Source organism: Chrysochloris asiatica, unplaced genomic scaffold (genome assembly GCF_000296735.1).
Source record: "Chrysochloris asiatica unplaced genomic scaffold, ChrAsi1.0 scaffold00001, whole genome shotgun sequence".
NCBI lineage: Eukaryota > Metazoa > Chordata > Mammalia > Afrosoricida > Chrysochloridae > Chrysochloris > Chrysochloris asiatica.
Window position 1 is genome coordinate 25,224,499 of NW_006408519.1, and position 23,427 is coordinate 25,247,925.

Genomic DNA, 23,427 nt, shown 5'->3' on the forward strand with positions numbered 1-23,427 from the left:
TTTTTAAAGGGCAAATTATTCTTAAAGAAAGAAGTGAGGTAGGATTGGGAGCACTTGAATATTACATAGCAATTCTGAAGTCAACTTGTTTATTAGGAAATTCAGAAAACAAACAATAGCCCCTTGGGTCCTTGAAAGGGCCTACAACTGCACCTGAAACATGCAGTTGTAAACTTGCAATGATGTATAACTGTAACCCACAAGGTTAGAAAAAGCATTTGACGGTTTTAAAAGTTCTCCACTGTAAGGCACTAGAGTCTGAAGTCAGCCCTTTGGATATATAGCATTTGAGAAACTACTTACGGTGGCCAAAGTGTATAAGTTAGGGAAGGTTTTTGTCGGGTACACAGGTCTCATGTAGGGAGAATGTGTGCCGCAAGACCCTGGAAACAGAATTCCAAGTATTACAATAAGAGAGCCCACAAGAATCAGGTATAGAAATCAACTTCTAAACTACCAAAGGCATGCAGTACCTTCATTTTTGCATTTCATATACTAAAGTACATTGAAAACAATGTGTCTGTAGACCTCAAAGTCCCATCACAGAATGGCTCGTACATAGGTCATGGATTAGAGGAGTGAACACAGATTAGGAAAATTACTTACTTAGTTTCTCAATGTTAGGCATGACCTTGCTGCCTTTCTTCATGTATGATGCACGGAAACCATCCACAGAAAAGATGATTAATGGTGGACGAACAAACCTTAAACAGTAACAGCAGTAAACTTTAGAAAATTATTACCACAGAATCTCCATTACTCCTAGTCATCCTCAATAATAGGACCAGTAATCTCTAACATGGACTTTCTAGTGCAACATCTGTACAATCCTGAACTTCTGTCCACAGAGCATTAAGGCTACTGAAGTCTAGAGATGAAATGGCCAGTCATAAGATACCCCAGGGAAGAGACTTGGCTCTATAGATTTCCTCCACTACTGCCTTTGGCCTTGTAAACAAGTTTGTTCACAATATGAAAAATGGTTACATTTTGCCTAGAGTTAAGTATTCTCCCAATTAACAGCTGGTTCATGCCTTAAAACCCAATTCAAGGTTTCTTCTTCAATAATAGTTGTTGTCTACTACTAGTAATGCCTTTAACTATTCATTCATGCCTCTTTCATGGTGCTATGGGACTGCAAAGTTGATGTGAACTACAAGGTTGGCGGTTCAAGCTCATGAGCTGCTCCTTGGAAACCCTCTACAAGGTTGCTATGAGTCCGAATTGACTAGACAGCACTTAACAACAATTATCTGTTGGCATGTTTCTCTTCCTGGTGAGTTTCAAAGCACAGTTTATATCTTATTCATCTTTCTGTGCTGGGAACTGCTAGTATGAGTTCAATAAACTTCAAATACATTAATAAATGGATGATGGATGAGTAAACGAATCAATGAATGAATATGGAATTAACAGCAGTAATACTTTTATCATTACATCTAAACACAAAAACTTCCTCTAAATTTATTTATAAAATAATTAAATTTATTGAACATGACTAAAAAGCATATTAATAAAGATCAAGAAACCCTATAGAGGGTCGCTATGAGTCAGAACTGACTCGACAGCACTTAACAACAACAACAATCATTTAGTTAGGCCAGGATCTGATGCAATAGGCCCTTTAATACATCCTCAAGAGTTCAATCAGACTGGAGAATATCAAATATATGAAGAATTATTTCTAATAAATAGAAGCTAATTCATCAAGTATTCTTGTTGTTACTAAGTGTCATTGAATCTGTTCCAAGCCATAGCAACCCTGTATAGGGTTTCCAAGGAGCAGCTGGTGAGGTTGAATAGCCGAACTTGTGGTTCAAACTGACTTTGCAGTCCAGCACATTAACCCACAGTGCCACACCAAGACTCCAGCAAGGATAGGTTTGCGTTTATTCAAAACCATATAAAATGTTTAAGCCAGTCACTTAGAACAATACTACAGAAGAGTTTATTAATATCATTAGAAGCCCTGATGGTACAGTGGATTATACATTGGACTACTAACCACAAGGTCAGCAGTTCAATTCACCAGTTGCTCCATGAGAGAAAGATGAGGCTTTCAAATCCCATAAAAATTTACAGCCTCAGAAACCCTTTATAGAGTCTCTGTAAGTTGGAATAGACACAATGACACACAACAACATCATTTGCAAGGCTTCTACAACACAAAATATATTTTCCTAAAAAAAAAAAATACATCTTTAAACAGTAATAAATTATTGCCATTTTACCCTTCAGACACAAGCCCAAAAAATTCCAAGTAGTTAACTGAGTTAAAGGGGTGCAAATATAAAGACAATATCAAAATACTTGGATTTGACGTCCAAGACTGTGCTTTCTAAAACAAAACAAAATAGCTGCCACAAGGGAAAAAAAAAAATTGTTTTTTTTAATGCATGAATGAAAACTCATTTGTTGAAACTGCCTGGCATTGTAAGGGTCCATGAATTGTCATGTATTTCCTGGTAGGTGTAGTAAGTGCCTTATGCTGGTCACACTCGGGCTGTGGGGTGTCAGTCAACTTTGGCTGCCCCCAACAAGGCAGTGCTTCAGGACCTCAGCAAGTTTCTACCGCCTCTGGTAGGCGTTACCATGTTAGCGAGCATGCTTTAGAAGTCATAGCTACCACCACCCCACCCCAAAATAAAAGGGCAAAAAGCAGCCCTCCAGAAAACAGCAATGAAAAACTATCAGTGCAAGAAGCATTCCTCCTTCAGCGATATGCAGACACGTTTTGTGCAATGCCAACTGAGGTAGGGTAGACGAATATGCCGACTCCAGAGTGTGTCTCAAAGTTGCTTTCCCACAAGTGTTGGAGTAGAACTCCACACAATTTTTTTTTCAGTGGTTGATTTTCCAGATGCAGATTGCCAGGACTTTATTCTGAGAGGCCTCTTGGTGGACTCAAACCTTCTACCTTTCAGTTAGTATTCAAGTCCATTAACCACTTGTACCACCCAGGGATACCACATCAGTGACAGGAGAAAATGAAAAACTATGGCTTTTCCCAGCTTTGAACTGATGACCTCACCAGTGTGCACGAGTTTGTACGTGAGCATATCCGTTTCTCCGTGTTTCCAACCACTTACCCATCCATTTCTTGTGAGCTTTTAAGTCTATCAACTAATATAAAAATCATCAGAATATTCATAAAATATATTTACCCGGCAGGGCATTCCGGAGTCTTGATTTCTTCACAGTCATCATCTACCCAGTGTGACTCTCCTAGACAGAAAAAAGGAGGCACTTAAAATTGCTACACAGAACCCTGAAGCGCACACTCTGGGACAGGGTTCCTGCTTTGTGCTGCTTATGGGACATTAGCTAATAAGAACTTCTGAAATAAAACCTAGCTGTCTGTTTTAGCTTCCTAAAGTACATACAGCCATATAGGGTGGGAAAGCTATGATTTAATAACCCAAGTAGTATTTATGCAAGGCTTTACAGTCTAAATGGCTGTAGATTAATATATATATATATATATATATATGGAGCTCTGGTAGAGTAGTGGTTATGAATCGGGCTGCAAACCTTAAGGTCAGCCGTTTGAAACTACCAGCCTCTCCATGGGAGAAAGATGAGGTTATCTACTCCCGTAAAGATTTACACCCTCGGAAACCCTGTACAGTGTCACTATGGGTCAGAACCGACTCCACTTAACAACAACAACAAATATATATATATATATATATATATATATATACACATACAGCAGTAGTTCCGGGGACAACTTAGCCAACTGGAATAACATAGTTTACAAAGGTAATGTATAGTCAATGGTTGATCCCAAGCTTTCAAGACCCCATATCTTAGTTTGGTGAATGTGGGGGTCTTGAAAGCTTCAGACCAACCGTTTACTATACAAATATTGATCTCTACTCATATGGATCAAAAGAGAATGAAAGAAATGTAAACTCAAGGAAGAAACCAGCCCACATGAACCTCAGCCTCCCCAAATCTGAAAGCAGAACATGACGTTGCCAACTGTTTTGACCAGGGTCACAACAGAAGTTCCCAGAAAGAAGGGGAGAGAAATGTGGGAAGAAACTCAAATTCCTAAAAAAGACCAGAGATAGCACTTAACAACAACAACTCCACTGACAGAGATTAAAGGAACCCCTGAGCCTATTGTCCCCAAAGACCTGGGAACTTAGAATTGAAGCTATTTCTGCTGGTCATCTTTCAACGAAATATTAGATTGGCTTATATAATAAACAAGATCACCCATAGGTAATATGCTTTATGAAATAGCTAACTATCTGAGACCATATGGCCAACGGTTACCCAGAATCAAAGATGAGAGGACAAGGAGGAAAAAGGAAGCTAGATCCATGGAAACAGAGCAAACATAATGAAAATAATAAGATTGCTAACACATTGAAAAAACTGCAACGGAACAATATGTATAAAAATTGTTAAAGGGGAACTTAAATTGCTATGGAAACTTTTACCTAAAGCACAATAAAATAATATTTAGAAACAACAACAAAATATAGCAGTGGCTTCAGTGAGCAAGAGTTCACATTACTATCTTTCCAGAAATAAATTGGTCATTAGTTAGAACAATTTTCTTGGCCACTAAGAAAGCAAGAGTCCTGGTGTGGCGCTGTTAGTTAATGCGCTGGACTGCAAAGTCGGTTTGAACCACGAGGTCAGTGGTTCAAGCTCACCAGTCGCTCCTTGGAAACCCTATACAGGGTAACTAAGGATTGGAACTGACTCCACAGCACTTAAAAACAGCAACATATCAAAGCCTTAGGCAGCCTGGTGAAACTTTCTTCTTGATGGGAAAAGGAGGCTTAGTATACAGGGACAGCAGATGGAAGATTACAATAGGAAGTTCCTTTGCAAGTGAATCCTGCATACAGTCTTTGAATTTTGGAATAAAAACCAGTGTTGTCTTTCACTTTTCTCTTCCACTGATATCTGAGAGTGTAAACCTAAGTCTTTCACAAGTTATTCCCGGTTAGATAGAGAACAGAAAAGAGCTGAAATTTTTAAATAAGCCTTCCTTTAGAGGAAAATAATGAAAATTACCATACATACACCAAAAAAAAAAAAATTGCCATAAATTGTCCTAAGGTGAACAGAAATCATGTCTAGAGTGGAAGGAAATTTTATGTATTTGTAATGAGTATTGGAAATAAGACTTGGACTATCGATGACTGTGTAAGCAATTACTGTGCTCCTTAAAAGGAGACCTGATGGTACAATAGTTAAAGCACTATGCTGCTAACCAAAAGCTTGGTGGTTCGAACCTACCAGCTGCAGAAAAAGAAAGATGTGCCAGTCTGCTTCCATTAAAGATTTACAGTCTTAGAACCCCTATGGGGCAATCTACTCTGTTCCATAGGGTTTCTACAATCCGCTGGAATCAACTCAATGGCCATTGGTAAAAGGGGAAAGTTTGGTCACACAGGAAGTAATCCAAGGCAAACACACTGGCCTCACAAAAGCACTGGAAACTAGAATTTAAAATCAGAAAAGGCCAATTCAATGACTGATGATAAGTAAGTTTTCTCCTCGTTTATATTTTATACCCTTTGTGGCTTATTGGCACTGCTGTCCCGGTGTGGTGCTGCAGGTTAGTGTGCTGGACCGTAAGGTCAGTTTGAGCCTCAAGGTCAGCAGTTCAAACCCACCAACTGTTCCTTGGAAACCCTATACAGGGTCTGAGTCGGAATTGACTCAACAGCACTTAACAAGAACAACAGCAATTCAAAGGGAGGAGCCCTGTGGGTACTGTAGAATAAGCACTGGACTGCTAATCACAAGGCCGTCAGTTCAAAACCACCAGCTTCCCTGCGGGGAAAATATGGGGCTTTTGGCTATCGTCAAGATTTACAGCCTCAGAAACCCTACACGGGGTCACTATCAGTCAGAACCAATTCAGCAACACACATAACAATGTTCATAGTGAAGTGTGAAAAAAAGGATATAAATTCTCACTTTATTCCTTATCAATAAGTATAATAATGATTTTGTTGTCATTAAGTGCTGTTGAGTTGGTTCTGACCCATAGCAACCCTGTATATGGTTTCTGAGGAGAAGCTGGTGAGCTTGAACCACCAACTTTGCGGTTCAAATGGCTTTGCAGTCTGGTGCATTAACCGACAACGCCATTTGGGTAGGTGGAAATTTCCAAATTGAGAATACAACTGACCACTGCATATAGTTCACAGTTGACTTGCTTTCCCCCTAAAATCCTGTAACAGAACATCTTCTGAGGCGTTCCATGTCACTTTTGCAGTACCACAGAAAGGAAGAAGGACTTAATTCAGAAACCAAGAAGGGACTTAATAAACTTTTCATAAGGGTTCTTGGGTCTTTCCTTTAACTTCTGCAAATGGATGCCACAACAAATTCCTTAAGGATAGGAACTGCTCTTTTGTGTTTTCTGCAGAGCACTAATTATAACTTATTATGAGAATAAAGGCATCACATGTTATCATCAATCATGCAAAACCAACACACATGCATGTATGGCTTTGGGGTATACCAGGAACCGCTGGTGCCTGGTTCCTTTTACCAGCAACCCCTGGGCTGTAGCCCAGGCCTCAGTTAACAGCTAACATCCCCTGGGTATGAAAGCTATGCTCCTTGCTCCAAAATAACAACTTATCAAGAGCCCACAGGGGAGCCAGCCAAGCTGAGACTACCTGGAACCAGGGTTTTATTCCTGCCCACCTCACACACTCCACTTCCACATCCCATTTCTTTGGCTTAGTTACATGGTTTTCCTCAATAAACGAAATGCACTGAATCCTTGCCTCAGGCTCTACATCCAGGGAATCCAACCTAAGACCAAGACAGGTAGTCTTTAAGACCTCTTATTATTTGGGTTCCATCAAAGTATAGAATTAGGTTTATCTTCTTATTTCAGATCATGAACTGTATGTAGAGTGGCAAAATTAAGAAGCATGAGACATTAAAAAGCACAACTTGGTCCCTCTCCCAGTAATCCCTATCAATATGGCATATGCACCAGGGTCTCTTGAAGTATCTCTAGCTTTTGTTCTTTCAAAGTTCAAGTCATTCTGGAAAAGCACATACCTTTGCAAACCACTTGATAATTAGTACAGCAGTCTCCCCTGGCCAAGCAGTCCTCGGAGCAGTGACAAGCATTGTCTTCATTTCTGACTTCTCCGCATCTGTCCTTAGTACACTCCCAGCCACGTGCTAAAACCATCACAATAAAACACTTTCACTACTGCACACAAACCAAATGAAAGAGGCCACAACTGCTTGCAAGTGTGGCCAATGAAAAGAACTAGAATTCCACATCATTTAATCTGCTTGTGAAATTTGAGTTGCCCTGAGGCCTAGAGAACATTTGGAGGACTTACAAACAGAACAAATTTCTGATTTATCAACTTCAGAGCACAAAGTCAAAGTGCAATTTAACTCCTTTAGAAAAATGAACTTTAAAATGCACGAAAGTATCCCTTCCATTCCTGAATTGTTCTGAAGGACTCAATAAAGGCTTGTGATAGAGTTATCTGTCTTGATAGGGATCGTCTCTGTAGTTTGACTTTTTTATTTTCAGAAATAGCTTCATTTAACTTTAATCAGCTTTGATTTAAATACAAAAAATGGGGCAACCTGTTATAAGATGTATGGAGGTTAAAGACCTCAACAGACCTAAAATATCTAATAAGGCATCAACTGCCAACCACTGACCAAAATGTGTGTGTGACGCAAGTCAGCGTTCCTACAATACAATCACACAAGGCTAGTGTGTGGGTTACAGATTTCTGTCTGAGCATAGCTGATTGGTAACTCACAACTCAACCCTATCAGGAAGCTACGTTTAGAGAACTAGCACTTCATTTTAAGGAAAGTGCTGTATTTGTTGTCTAATGTTTTTACCTCCTAGCCTATGAGCTCCATAACATTAGAAAATACAGCCCTCGTTTCATCATTTTATCTTCAGTGCCTGAGATTGTACCTAGCACATGCTACATGCTCAATTAATATTTAGTAAAGGCCATTGAAAATTAGCAAGACAATAGAATATGTTTCTTTGAATTCAAGATTGCTGTATTGAGAAAATGCATAATTAAGTCATTCACTTAATAAATATTTATGCAGCGTCTTCTATCTTCCAAGTACAGGAGGTGTATCACAGAATGATACAAACAAGTTGACTGTCTTCAGGAAGCTTACACTTCAATTGGAAAAGACTTCCTGTAAGCTAGAAAACCAATAAACAAAATAATTTCAGACTCTCCCAGGTGCTTTGTCAGAAATAACAAGGCAGCATTGATAGAACACAATGAGGTAGGGGTGGAAGAGAAAGAAATAATGACCAGAGCTAAAAAGAACTGTCTTTGAGTAGACCTGGTGTGGGGACACTTCATCGCAAGATATGCTCAAGATGAGTAATCTTTCAAGACTAAAACCCACAGATGACACAGTCCAAACAGGGTGTCAACACGTGGTTATACACAGCGCAAGTCTTTTTGCCATTTACCTGAGGCTAGGGAGAAGCAAAAAGTTACATACCTGTCTTCAAACAATGTTCATCAAAGTCATGGCAGCAGCTGCTATAGCTCTTACACAGGTTGTCACACCGACAATCAGGGGGTTCCAGCTCTTGAAGTTCATAACATCTGCCCTTGCACGATCCAGAGGTGCTGATCCAGGGGGAATCTGATAAAACTGCAAGGAACAAGAGGACAGGCAATGGGACTGGGGAAGGTGATCTACACACTTAGAAATCTATACCTTTCTGTACAGGGGATTGAACTCACATGCTAACAGATGATGCTGAATTTATGGGAATGGGATAAAAGACGTCAGATCTCTTCCAACTGTAAAATCTACACATATTGCTAGGGTTATTGAGACACAAATGTCACAATCTCAACTTATAAAGAATAGCTCTTCTATTGTTATTTTCACATGCTGTAATTTATATATCAAGAAATACCCAGAATCCACTAGAAATTTTGGAAATAGAAATTCAGCGAGGTGAAGACTTCACAAATATACAAGAAATACCAGTACAAAATGAAAAGCAAGTTTCATTCACAATAGTACACAAAAGGTAACTATCTTGATATAAATTTAATAAGACATACATACAACACATTAAAATTCTACCAGAGAACACACTAAAAGATATAATAAAGTAAAAAATATATATGTATATATGTTATTGTTATAGTTATGTGCTGTGGAGTCAGTTCCGACTCATAGCGACCCTGAACAGGGTTTCCGAGGCTGTAAATCTTTACGGGAGCAGAAAGCCTCATCTTTGGTCCACGGAACAGCTGGTAGTTTTGAACTGCTGACCTTGAGATTAGCAGCCCGATTCATAACCACTACACTACCAGAGCTCCTTATATACATACACTATCTTGGAAGTAAATATGTCAAAATGGTAAAAATACCAATTCTTCCTAAATAAAGATGCAATACAATCACACGGAAAACAAGTTTTGCTTGATGCTTGCTCTTTGTCAGGATATTAACTCCTTTTCAAGAAGATTTCTTAAAACTTTAGTGCATATTAAAAGTGAATCATAAATAAATATATGAAAACAGAAAAAAGCAATAAGAAAAAGTAATTTGACAGAAACTAGAAAGTAAAATATATTTGGAAGTTAAATCATCTTTTTGTTGTTGGTAAGTGTCATCAAGTCAGTTCCAACTAATAACAACCCTGGGTAAAATTTCTGAGGATGTAAATCTTTTACAGGAGGAGAAAACCTCATCTTTCTCCTGCAGAGCAGTTGTGGGGCTCGAACTGCCAACCTTGTGGCTAGTAGTGCAGTGCTGTTGTTGTTGTTGTTGTTAAGTGCTGTGGAGTCGGATCTGACTCACAGCAACCCTGTACAGGGTTTCCGAGGCTATATATCTTTATGGGAGCAGAACGCCTCATCTTTCTCCCGCAGAACAGCTGGTAGTTTCGAACTGCTGACCTCTCGGTTCACAACCCGATTCGTAACCACTACGCTATCAGAGCTCTACTGGAGATTAAATAGGTTAATTCAAGGGATGGGTACAAGAAATAGATGCATATATAAGAATTTATTTTATAATAAAAAATCACATTTCAAATCAGAAGAAGAAAGAAGGATGAATTGGAACTTCTAGGGTGGCACATAAGCTCAGGACTCCCAAGTTTGGTTTGAACCACAAGGTCGGTGATTCAAACTCACCTTGGAAACCATATGCTTGTCACTAAGGGTTGAAATCAACTCAAAGACACTTTACAACAACAACAACAGACTAGACTACCCGGATGAATGAAAATAATTAGGTTGGATCCTCAGCCCAGTTTACAGGATCATGATTAATTTATGATGGTTAGAAAAAGAGCAACAGTGTCCGACCTATTGCTAGGAATGGGAATTTTTGAAAAACAGAGCACAATCTGGAAATACCTATCAGCATGTTAAAATGTCTATGGATCTTTGTGGTAGTGTAAAGGATTAAGAACTGAGCTGCTTACCACAAGGTAAACAGTTCAAATCTTCCAGTCACTCCATGAGAGAAAGATGAGGTTTTCTGCTCCAGTAAAGATTTACAGCCTGGGAAACCCTATCCCGGGTCACTACGAGTTGGCACCAACTCCATGGCACACCATCACCACCACCACCGTGTAATTTTAAGAATTACTTTGCTAAAAATGTATCTCTCATGTATACTTATAAAAGATCGCTAAACTATAGTTTAAAAATATATTTATTGCAGTCTTTCTGTGATGAGGGAAAGGAACCTGAAACCAACCAAAGTTATTTACCTCTGTCAAGAAAGAATGATTATATTCAGAAGTTGACTACTGTCTAGCCCTTAAAAAGAATGTCAGAACTGTGTACGCTAATAGGCTAATATCTGTCATTGTGCTTGTTAGGTGACTGTGGAGTCAGTTGCAACTCATAGTGACCTTACACACAACTGAACTAAACTGCCTGGTCCCGTTCCATCCTCACAACCATCATGACGACTGAGCCCCTTGCTGCTGACACTGAGCCAATCTACAAATATATAAATTTTGTGGAAATATCTACAAAAAGCTATAAATAAGAGTGTGTGTTTTTAAGAACAAAGTGCAGGACAGTGTGACAGTAGTAAACATATATTTTGTGTCCAAAATAGAAATAAAGATAACACTACAGATAGAGATGATGACAGAATTAAAAACAGATCTAACTCTAGAGCTACAGATGAGAGAAAAGGTGGGGAAGGAAGGGAGGAGGAATGGAAGGGGTGAGAACAGATACAGGTGTGCAAAACTTTGTAAGGTGCAGGTGTGAACAACCTGTTTTTCATCCATAAGAAACTGGTGGCAGAAATTACCTTTGGGAAGAAGACACTGGGACGGGGGAAGCAAAGAGACTTTTATTTCTTCATGTTGGCATTTCTGTGGTTAAAATCTTCTAACTTTTACATGTTACTTTATAAAAATAGTCACTGAGTTGTCCCAGTGTCTTTTTTTTCTTCTTGATTCTTCATTTCTCTGTCTCTCTCATTGGTAGGTATCAGCAAGTTGAGTTTTGAGTCATAGCGACACTAAGGGTTTTCCAGAGTAACGCTGGTGTGGTGCTGTGGGTTAATGTGATGGACTGCAATGTTGGTTTGAGCTGCAAGGCCGGAGGTTCAAGCCCACCAGCCCCTCCTCAGAAACCCTATATACAGGGTAGCTATGGGTCAGAACCGATTTGAAGGCACTTAACAACAACAATATTTATAGAAGCAGATCACCACGTCTTTATCCCACAGATAAAGCTGTAAACTTTTCAGATAGTAGCCAGGCATTTAGCCATTGTACTATTAGGACGCCTTCTCCCTTTGGCAGATACATACGTTAACGTGTATTATATACAAATACCCTAACATGTTATTTATGATGTGATGTTTATAATGTGTCATTTACATGTTTATATATATATTTCAATCACTAGTAGTACTGTCTTTAAAATCAACTGGGGGGGGGGGACTGAAAGCTGGGGAGAACAGATGTGAAATGATATTTCTAGGTTCACACAAGTCATTTAAGTGAACAGCCTGTTCATCTCTGAGTTCTATGTCCTTATTAATGTCGGAGGTACCCTTTTGCTTTTATGGTCTCAGATCAGTTCATCTACAGCAAACAGAGTCACTAGACCATGAGATGTGAAACTTTTCCCATGGTTGATTTGAGGATGTGGAAATACAAACAATACTGCATCAGTTGAGTTGAGGAAATAACATCAGGTTTCTAATGCAGTGCCTTGCCTCTGAACTCTAAGTCATATTTTTCTATTGACTTTGGCAAATATATCAACAGTGTACACGTGTAAGTCAAAAAGTATTGCTACTAGGGCTCCAGTATCTATATGCACGGGTTTATTCCAATTAAGACATGTCTTGATGATCAGTGGATGACTGCAGACAAGCACTGGAATACTTGTACACTTAGTCTCATTGGTGGTGGTGGTAGTGCGCTGTGGAGTCAGTTCTGACACACAGCGACCCATGGCTGTGAATTTTGACAGCAGTAGCAAGCCTCATCTTTCTCCAGCAGAGTGGTGGATTCAAATTGCTGAACTTACAGTTAGTAGCCCACCTCATATCCCAGAAAGCTACCAGGGCTGTTTCTTAGGCTCATTTTAGTGATGTTGTTAAGTGCCATCAGTTGGTTCCAACTCATAATGACGGTCCTAATCTTGCCCCTTTCAGGCTTCTTCTTGCTTCCCAAACTCAAAGAACATGTAAAAACAACATGACTTGAGCCCTTCAAGAATGCCAGAACTGCCATTTTGACGTGGTGTAAATCAGCGTACAGAATTCTTCAGGGAATGCTTAGAGAGATAGAAGCACCAGCTTCAGGAATGTATGGATCTACATGGAGGATGTGTTGAGAAACTATCACTTCACACGTTGATATTTTTGTTTAATAAAGGTTAAGATTTTGTAGCAATACTTTTGACTTACCCTGATATGCATGGATCATAAGAAACTATGAGGAAGGAGAGGTTGTTGTTGTTGTTAAGTGCTGTCGAGTCGGTTCTGACTCATAGTGACCCTGTATAGGGTTTCCAAGTTGCTGCTGGTGAGCTTGAACCACTCGCCTTGTGGTTGAAACTGATCTTGCAGTCCAGCACATTAACCTGCAGCGCCACATTAGAATCATTCCAATGACTGCTACTAAATTCTGAGTAGAACTCATTTCCCTGAGTTGTACATATAAATCTGCTGAGCTATACTTATAGCTGAGACAACACGAGAGCTAAAGATACATGAACACCTGGTATGGTACTGCAGGATCAGCACTGGACTGCTAACCACAAGGTTGGCAGTTCAAACCCACCAGCTGCTCCTCAATCTATAAAGGTTGTCATGAGTCAGAACTAACTCAACAGCACTTAACAGCAGCAACACCATAGGCACATTAGTTTACTGGTCCTGTGCTGCTTCTTCATAGTGTCCCAGCACACATTTGAAGTTTTCCTCATCACTTCAGCTTTGCTTCCTCCTCATCATAATTGCTTCCCTATGTCTGCCTTTACTTTCAATCTCTCTACAATTTTTATCCAATTCACTGGTCTTTCTTCATCCAGTTCAAACCTACCAGACATTCCTCAGGAGAAAGGATGCCAATCTGCTTCTGTAAACATCATCATTGTTGTTAAGTGCCATTGAGTCAGATCCGACTCATAGGGTTTCTGAAGCTGTCAATTTTTATGGAAACAGAGAGCCTCATCTTTCTCCCACGGAGCAGCTGCTGGGCTCACAGTGCTGACTTTGTGCTTAGCAGTCCAACACTTTCCCTACAGCACCACTGCCATTTTAATCCTAGAGGGCAGTGCTACCCTGCCTACAGAGTCACTCTAAGTTGGAATCAAGTTGATGGCAGTGGATTGGCTTTGGTGTGGAATCTTTTAAGGAAGTAGATATTTCTCCTGAAGAGCCAACAGGTGGACTTGAACCAACAGCCTGTCAGTTAACAACCATGTATCCATTGAGCACTGTGGTTGTAGTTGTGAAGTGCCATCGAGTTGGTTCCGGCTCATAGTGTCCCTGTATAGGGTTTCTATGGAGGGGTTTGTGGGTTTGAACCACCGACTTTGTGGCTCAAACTGACCTTGCAGTCCAGTGCATTATCCTGCAACATCACACTAGGGCTCCTTTATTGCACCTTATTAATGGAGCATTTCCATTTTGGATTCCTGGTGTGGTGCTGTAGGATAAGCATTGGACTGCTAACCACAAGGTTGGCAGTTCAAACCCACCAGTCACTCCCCAGAAGCAATATACAGGGTCGATATGAGTCGGAGCTGACTCGATGGCACTTAGAAACAACAACAACATTAATGATCGAGTATGGAATGTCTCCCTGATTTATTTTCACCCTAGGTATTCCATAATTTTTTATCTTAGATCATTGCCGAGACATTCAAAAGAGGCGGAAAGCAAGCAAACAAACAGAGCACACTCACAGACGAATTAAGTCAGTTTTCATAAATCTGTGGTGGCAGTTTGGAGTTTCTCATTGAACACTTTCCAAGACTTTATCAGGCTTCAATTCTATTGCTGCTATTTTCATTACATGTTTGAAATTGTGTGATCTCACTTCTAGATACAATTCAGCTCCAGGCCAAATTTTGCAGGTCTATAAGGAGTTCTGGTAGCGTAGTGGTTATGAATCGGGCTGCTAACCTCAGGGTCAGCAGTTCAAAACTACCAGCTGTTCCACGGGAGAAAGCTAAGGCTTTCTGCTCCCGTAAAGATTTACAGTCTCAGAAACCCTGTACAGGGTCGCTATGAGTCGAAACCGACTCCATGGCACATAACAACAACAACATACAGATATATTTTCCTTTTTCAAAATAGGAATTTCAATTTAAAAATTTTTATGTTTATCTATGAACCAGCTTCAAAAACTTTGTGGCAAAATTCCACATCTTTGAATTCCATTTTGGGGGGATTTTTTGAAGGCTCCTCACAGGTATGGATGTATGTATGTGTGAAACACAATTCTATGCATTGTTTACTTTTCACAGAAACACGATTCCAAAATGCTACTTGAGTAATTTAAAAGTTGAATTACGAATTTTGACTTAATTCAACTTTCAAATTACTCAAGTCGCATCTATGATGGTAATCAGTGATGCAAGCCTGAATGATTTGCAAATCTCCTACCAAACAATGGAAAGTGGTCATTTCAAATTGCAGGTATGGCTAACTACATAATGTCTATGTGCAGACATGGACTTCCTAACATAATTGAACAATAATCAAAGGTATAATTATATACTCAACATCAGTCTAAATAAAGCATTTCTCTTTCAAAAATTATTTTCAGATAAACAAAAGCAACGCTATTCCTATTTTCCAAATAGAAAAATCAGGTGTCTAGAACTAATTTTTAAAGTCTCTGACTGGTGCAAACTGAAAAGTTCAAAGTTCAGAGCCACCTAGATTCATCTCAGAAGAAAAGTCTGGCAACTACTTCTGAAAAATCAGCCACTGAAACTCCTATGGAGCACAGTTCTCCCTTGACACACATGGGGTGACCGACTGTGGGTCAGAGAATCTATGGGCTACTGGCTAGACCTAATTTTCACTAACATTGTCATTGTTGTTGTAAAGTGCCGTCGAGTCGATTCTGACCCATAGCAACCCTGTATAGGGTTTCCAAGGAGCAGCTGGTGAGCTTGAACCGCTAACCTTGAGGTTCAAATCGACTTTGCAATCCAGCACACTAACCCACAGCGCCACACCAGGACTCCTTCACTAACATTGTTGTTGTTGTTATGTGCCTGGCTAAAATTTAGATCATCTAACTAAAACCTGGCTAAAATTCAGATCATCCTTATTAAATAAGCATTTTTCAATTTTTGGCCCACAGGTTCTAAATTTTAGAAATTCTTTCACAACACAGAATTTGGAAGACATGTTAATTTTTACTGATTCAAGGGTCCACTTCAAACTCAATGGAAGACTGACACATCTGGGTATTCGAACAAGAGAAGTTGCTCTGCAGTTCTAAGATGTAAGAAAAACACTACTCCAAAGCCCTGTTGTTGTTGTTGTTGTTAAGTGCCTTTGAGTCGGTTCCAACCCATAGCGACCCTATACAGGGTTTCCGAGGCTGTAAATCTTTACGGGAGCAGAAAGCCTCATCTTTCTCCCGCAGAGCAGCTGGTAGTTTCGAACTGCTGACCTTGCGGTTCGCGGCCCGATTCGTAACCACTACGCTACCAGAGCTCCTCCAAAGCCCTAATTAGCTAAAAATAGGAAAATTCAAATCATTTCATTCCATTGCATTAACCCCAGCCCCACACCCAGTTTCTGGATCAGAGTTGGCATAAGGTCATGAGATCGGTTTGGCTTATACACCCGTCAATTCTACAGTCTCCTACATTCTATCTCGCAGTGTTTAAACAGCTTCTCATTGTAGAAGGAAGCTACTAAAGGTAGCAAATGAACAGAAGCCTTCTCATTCTGGGTGCCACCTCTGTGTTCTCTATGATTCACAAAGAAATGCTTTAGTCATGCAGTTGTTTGCGACACTCTTCATTTCATATTTGCCCATGAATTTCATTCACATAACTTTTAAACTTCCCTTTCAAGCCACTAAAAATGATGATGAACTGGATGAGCTTTCAAGTCTCCAGTAACTAACTACCTTATTCACAAGCTTGCAAACTTCCCTTTGTCTTTCAGGTAGTAAACTGACTAGAACTGAAAGGGGGCTAGTTCACTTCCAGCTGGAGAAGGAAGTGTATGAAGAGTGTCAAAGTTCAGTAAAATAACCCATAACACCACAAATGTTCACGCACATAAGAGAGCGCACAAAGTTTAAAGGCAGATCAGATGGGCCACATTAGGTGTAAAACACAAAGGTGTCAAACTGAATTGTGCTTGCTATTTGCATTCTCTTTGAAAAATGTATTCCAGTCATCTAATTTATCTCAGTGCACATTCCTTTTAACCAACAGAGCTGTAGTGAGCTATGCTACTTTCAAAGTCTATTTTAAAATCTATGGATTTTTTCATAATCTGATAGGGAGAAAAACATTATCCTTATTCCTGAATTACTTCCAATAGGTCACTTGGTACTAGCAATAAATCCCGCTAACAAGTGTGCTAGTTAATTAATTATAACAGTTTGTTTGCAATGCTTCAGCTTTGAAACTAACATCCTGGTCCATAGTACAGCAGTAAGGGTCGGCATATGTGCAGAACATTCTCAGTCACCGTGAGGAATCAGAGAAGCTACAAATTTACAAAACAAGAAGCAGCAGGCTTTTGACAAACTGTGCTTGTCAGTTTATTAATATCTTTTGTGCTTCTTCTGTGTTGAAACAATCTTGAAACATTAAGCTTCCCAGGATATCTCTAAAGCTACTTTTCCTCTGTGTACCTTCTAATAGTTCACTCAACGCTCTCTGATGCTAATGTTTTTCCAACAATCAGGATAACCAATCAAATGTGTCATTTGCCTAAGCATCGTTCAAGCCACTTGTAGCATTAAAAATAATAAAGGTTTAAAACACTAGGTTCTCACCATTTTCCAAAATACATCTGTGACCCTTTTTCCCGAGAAATCAATTTCAGTGTTCAAATAGCAGGGTAAGTGGCATCAAATGAAAAATTAAAAATTTTGAAAAGGTTGTGCAAGCTTACCAAAAGCCTAAAACTCAGAATCAAGCCGTGTTGTTCTATAAGACTAATTTTCACTTAGGTATGCATTTATAATATATTATACAAAAATATACCACAAAGGCCTAAGCAAATCAAAGGTTTAATTAAATAACACAAGCAGCTAATATTTTAGAGTACGCTCATCATCACTTAGATTTTATGGCAATTTGTTTCAGTGTTCTTTTTCTAAAAGCAGAACTGATTCATTAGTTCTTACAAATGTTTATCACATGAATATAATATAATATGTGGGAAACTATTATCAACAAAGTATCTTTAAGGATTAATAAAACAGTTCTAGACTTTTCAAGGTCTCAAATAATGTGAAAAATCAAGAGGTAATGACACAGAAAAGACTCTTTTTTTTTAATTCCAAAGAAAAAATAACAATCATTTTGGCCTTCCCCTCTTAGTACTAAAGACACAGATTTTACAAGTGGCCAGTCAAAGACCACAGTTACAGGGCAAGTTACAGGGATTCAGGAGACTGGAATTCACCTGATACCAGTCTAGAACATTTCTAATTATTTTCTAATAAAGTTAACTTTGAAAATGACGAGTGGCTCCGCTTTCAACATTCATTAAACAACATTTCATTTTCCAAATATCTGTTTTAGCTGAAGTAATATATTAAGACAGAAAACAGGTGGCACAAATGGTTAAATGCTAGGTTACTAGCAGAAAGGTTGGCTGTTCAAACCCACCCAAAGATACCTGGGAAGACAGACCTGGAGATGTGCTTCCAAAGATCCTAGCATATCCTCCACACATGGGTCATCAAGAGTCAGGAGCAATTCTACAGCAACAACAAATAATATGAAGACAAAGCAGAAAAACAGCTCTTTTTTAGGATGAATGGAGAAGCACCAGCAGTGGGCTGTGAGCTGCTAGCTTTCCCACATGACCACACTTAGGATCTGACACAGGTCCATGGAGTCATGGTCAAGGTCAATGGGAGTTAGACTTGTCTGCAACAAGAAGAGATCTTTGAAGACAGCATTTGTTACCAATAAAAACAAGATTTCCAGCCCACTGATCCTCTGTCTTCTCTCTCAATTGATTTTAAATCAAACTATCATGAGAGACCATCTCACCCCTACAAAAATGACAATGATTTAAAAAAAAAAAAAATGAGAAAACAGAAAATCAACAAACACTGCGGAGGTTGTAGGGGGATTAAAAATCTTACATATTATGGATGAGATTGCAAAATGGTACAGACACGATTGAAAACAACATGACACTTCCTCAAGAAGCTAGAAATAGAAAGGCCTTATGATCCAGCCAGCAATCCCATGCCTGGGTGTACATCCTAGAGATAGAAAAAACAGTGACACAAACAGACATAGGCACATCTATGATCATTGCCACATTATTCACAATAGCCAAAAGAAGGGAACAGACTATCTATCCATCAATGGATGAATGGATAGGCAAATTGTGGTACATACACACAATGGAATACTACACAAGTATAATGAATAATGAGGAGTCTTCCAGACATCCTATAACATGGGTGAATCTGAATAATGCTGAGTACAATAGACAATCACAAAAAGGCAAATATTATATGGCCCCACTATTATAAAAACTCAAGAGTAGATATATAAACAGAAAGCACAGTTCTTTGATAATTACCAGATGAGAAGCAGAGTGAAAAAGAATCAATTTCTAGATTTTTGCTACTTTCATCATCACCAAGTCCCACTGAGTCAGTTACGACTCATAGCAACCCTGTATAGGGTTTCCGAGGAGTGGCTGATGAGCTTGAACCTCCAACCTTGCGGCTCAAACTGACTTGCAGTCTGGGGCATTAAGTCACAGTGCCAGACCAGGTCTCCTTTGCTACTTTGGGTTATGGGAAAGACAATCCCAAATACCGCTGAAGTAAGCACAACTTGACCAAGGTCAATTAAGACACTAAGAAGTACATGAGAAAAGGGAACAGTTTCAGTAAATGCTATTATATATATAAATTTGCAACAACAATAAAACCAAGCAAAAAACATGTGTGTGGTTACATAGGTAGGTGTGAATGAACATATGTGCATAGAAAGGTATATATGAGTTAATGCACATTTATACATATTTATCTCTGTGGCATATGTGTGTGCTACATATATCCACAAATATAACAGACAAGTAGGGACACAGTTACAGAGGCTTCCCAGACTTATCCGAACAACTTCACTGGATTGGTTTACTGGCTAAAAAGGCTTCGGACCATAATCTTGAGGAACATCTTTTCAATTGATACAACAGTTCACAAAGATATTGTTCTATATCTTTGTTTGGTGAGTAGCAGCATCTAGGGTCTTAAAAGCTCACAAGCATCTCTCTAAAATATGATTATTAGTGTTTCCATATGGACCAAAAGACAATGAAGGAAAGCCACAGAACTAACAGCCCACGTGAACCTCTTCAAACCTCAAGCCGGAAGAACTAGACAGTGCCCAGCCATCACTACTATCAAGGGCACAATAGACGGTCCTGGAGAGAATGGGAGGAAAATACAGAATGAAACTAAATTTCCTAGAAAAGCTAGACCTACTGGACCAATAGAGACTAGAGGAACGCCTCAGACTACCATCCAAAGATATCCTTTGAACTTGAAATCTAAGCATTTCAGCCAAATATTATAATGTTGTTGCTGTTGTGTGTTGCAGAGTTGGTTCCAACTCAGAGCAAGCCTGTATAGAGCTTCTGAGAGTGGCTGGTGGGTTTGAACTGCTGATTGGCAGTTAGTAGTCCAGTGCTTGTCCTGCAGTCCTACACCACGGCTAAATAGTATACAGACTTTCCAAATAAACAATACCACCTATGAGTAATGTGCTTTCTTAAATTTAATTACATGAGACCAAACATCCCACAATACCCAAAGCGAAGATGAGATGAGAAGGGAAGCTAGATCAATGGGAGCAGAATAAACAGAATAGAAATAATGAGAATGCTGACACATTGTAAAAATTGTAACCAATGGCACGGAACAATTTGTATAAAAATTGTTAAAGAGGAACCTAATTTGCTATGCAAAATTTCACCTTAAACACAATAAAATATGATTTCTTTTTTAAAAAGGAAAATGATAACAATTCATTTTGTCCATGGGGCTGCATGGGGCCACAGGTTTTTATGATTTATTTTCTCACTCCACTCTCTAACCACACCCGACTTCGACTCACTAACCCACTTCTATTATTATTCTTTCAAAACGGACTGGCATGACTCCAAAGCCCAGCTGACGTAAGGAAGACTTCGTATTCCATCAACGACTGTAGCATCACTAATCAAAGCTCCTCTGGTTGAACAGAGACAGGTGAGAATCTTTCTTAGCAATCGCATCAAGAAGTAGAGAAATACAAAATGTTCAGGAAGGTGGATAAATATACTTGCATGTCCGGGAAAATATTGCTCCCTAGAGTACCTATTACTTAAAATGTAATTTTTATTCATAAAACCATCAGCAGCTCCAATTTCCAGGAAATTAACCAAGTCATTACTTAAGACTTGGTCGGCAAAGTCCCCTCAATGTGCACAAGGAGCTCCTTTATAAGAATTCCCATATTGCTTGTGGAGCTCAGAGCATTGTGAAAGGAAACTTTCACTTCAGATCTAGTAGTTTAATTACGGTAACTTTCTTTATACCAAAAGAATAAACAGTGTGTCCAAGTCCATCCTGTAATCTCTCTTAAGCACTTACCTCTATTTAATATTTTTCCTATTCAAGGGAAATCTGTAGAATAGGATAAGCACTAGACTGCTAACCTCAAGGTTGACGATTTACACCTACTGGCTACTCCTTGGAAACACTATAAAGTGTGGCTATGAGTCGGAACCGACTCAACAGCACTTCACAACCACAGGGAAATCTTAATCTTATCAAGTTCAGATTTTCTGAAATTTCAAAAAGACGGTCATTGCCCTTTTCACTTCCACTCCTCCTTTACCGAGATCAGAACTTTCTGGAGGTAAATATTGCATCCTATCATATGGCCAAAAATCAGACTCAAGTTACTCAGTACTGTCAAATCTGCTCCAATTCATCGTAACCCTGTATAGGGTTTCTGAGGAGTGGCTGGTGGGTTTGAACCGCCGACCTTGTGGTTATCAGTACAGTGCTTATTCTACAGTGCCACAATCAGACTCACATATCACTAATATCAAACTAATACTTGTTCTCATCACTTGCATTTTGACAGTTGTTGTTGTTAAGTGCCATCCAGTCGGTTCTAACCCACAGAGACCCTGTATAGGGTTTCCGAGGAGCAGCTGGTGAGCTTGAACCGCTGACCTTGCAGTTCAAACAGCTTTGCAGTCTGGCACATTAACTCACAGCGCCAGTAGAGATCTATTCATAAGAGCTTTTACTTTCTCTTAAAATCAATTTCAGAGTACAAAAATTGAAATAACCAATTATCAAAAAGTATTCATAGTCTTTGATGAAAACTGTATTCTCTCACCTGAATTACCCACGTAGCTCACTTTATTCCAGAGAAATCTAGGGCCAAATTAGTTTTCACTGTAAGATTAGCCTAAAGATTAATTTCTTCATGAATTTATCTGAATTATCTGTCATTTAATATTCTAAAGAGTTAAAATAGGAATAGTTGTTATGCTTACCTGTAGGAGGGCCTTCGTCCCATTCTTCTGCTCTCTTGATCCTATTGACTGTGTGTCCTAAACAGATATTGACTCCAATGGCAAATGTGAACAGGGATAGCACCTAAACGAAAGAAGAGATCAAGTGGTCACAGACAGCTTTTGTGATTCTTGCACAGTGCCCAAGAGTCCATTTCCACTCACAGTTTAGAACTACCTTGTAGCATCTCTTAATGATTTTGAGTTTCTTATTTTAAATGACGACAGCACTTTATGTTGCATTTGGAAAGTTGCAGGATTAGGCTGAATGTTGAAGTCACTTGAATTGCCTTCATATAATTGTATTTAGCCCAAATCCAGCTTCTTCTTGTTGTTAAGTGCTGTCGAGTCGGATCCGATTCACAGCTACCCTGTATAGGGTTTCCAAAGAGAGGTTGATGGGTTGGAACCGCCGACCTTGTGGTTAGCAGTCCAGTGCTTATCCTACAGCACCACAGCAGCATTGCCCAAATCCAGCTAGACAGTACTAAAGCAAATGTATCGTAAAGTGCTGTCTTCATTTAAAATTAAAAATTAAAAATCGTTACGAAAATGATCCCGACGGTCAAGCATTTCCCCTGTCATTCCATCCATTCTCCCTACCTGATGCGTCTGGAAAGCGCTTCTCCCGGCCATCGCGAAACGATTCTTGGAAAGTCTTTTGCAGCTTTCTCCTTCCCTACACCGAATACACTGCTTGGGGCTTTGAGTTCTGACTATTAACTACAAGTAATCCCACCTGGGAGGTTGACAGGCTTCTCTGATTTGTCCGCAGCTTGATTTCATCACAGCCTTTTCACAAATCGCAGCGCGGAGCCCAAGAGGCTGCAACATCAGCCTCCTTCTCCCCACCCCCTTATCGGGCCCTCCCCGAACACACAGACGCTTTGATGTGGTTTCCGCTGGCAACGTGAGGCTTTCCTATGTAGCTGCGGCCAATACCAGTGCACGCTCATTTTCCTTCCCTCACAAAAAACAGGGGATTTAAAAAAAGAAACCAAATGTCTTTTACCAGATCAAAATGAAACCAAGCTGTACAAAGGTTGCAACCAGCTTCAGGGTTTACAATGTAGTTATTCAATGCCGTCAACCTCCCACTTTTTTTTTTTTTTTTTTAAACCAGCAAAATTTTTTAATTCATAAACCTAA

At 39.4% G+C, this 23,427-nt stretch overlaps 1 protein-coding gene across 3 annotated transcripts in view; it reads right to left on the reverse strand.

Annotated features, from left to right (window-relative positions):
* The window catches only part of ENPP2 (ectonucleotide pyrophosphatase/phosphodiesterase 2), a 102,670-nt gene extending 79,756 nt beyond the window's left edge, over window positions 1-22,914 (reverse strand). For all 3 annotated transcript variants that reach the window (XM_006830672.1, XM_006830671.1, XM_006830670.1), the window contains exons 1-7: window positions 22,882-22,914; window positions 22,261-22,363; window positions 8,506-8,661; window positions 7,054-7,179; window positions 3,165-3,225; window positions 607-704; window positions 304-383 (exon numbers count right to left, since the gene is read on the reverse strand). In XM_006830672.1, coding sequence (XP_006830735.1) covers window positions 304-383; window positions 607-704; window positions 3,165-3,225; window positions 7,054-7,179; window positions 8,506-8,661; window positions 22,261-22,363; window positions 22,882-22,914 — 657 coding nt within the window. The remainder of the gene's footprint in view (window positions 1-303; window positions 384-606; window positions 705-3,164; window positions 3,226-7,053; window positions 7,180-8,505; window positions 8,662-22,260; window positions 22,364-22,881) is intronic.
* Window positions 22,915-23,427: the final 513 nt, after the last annotated feature.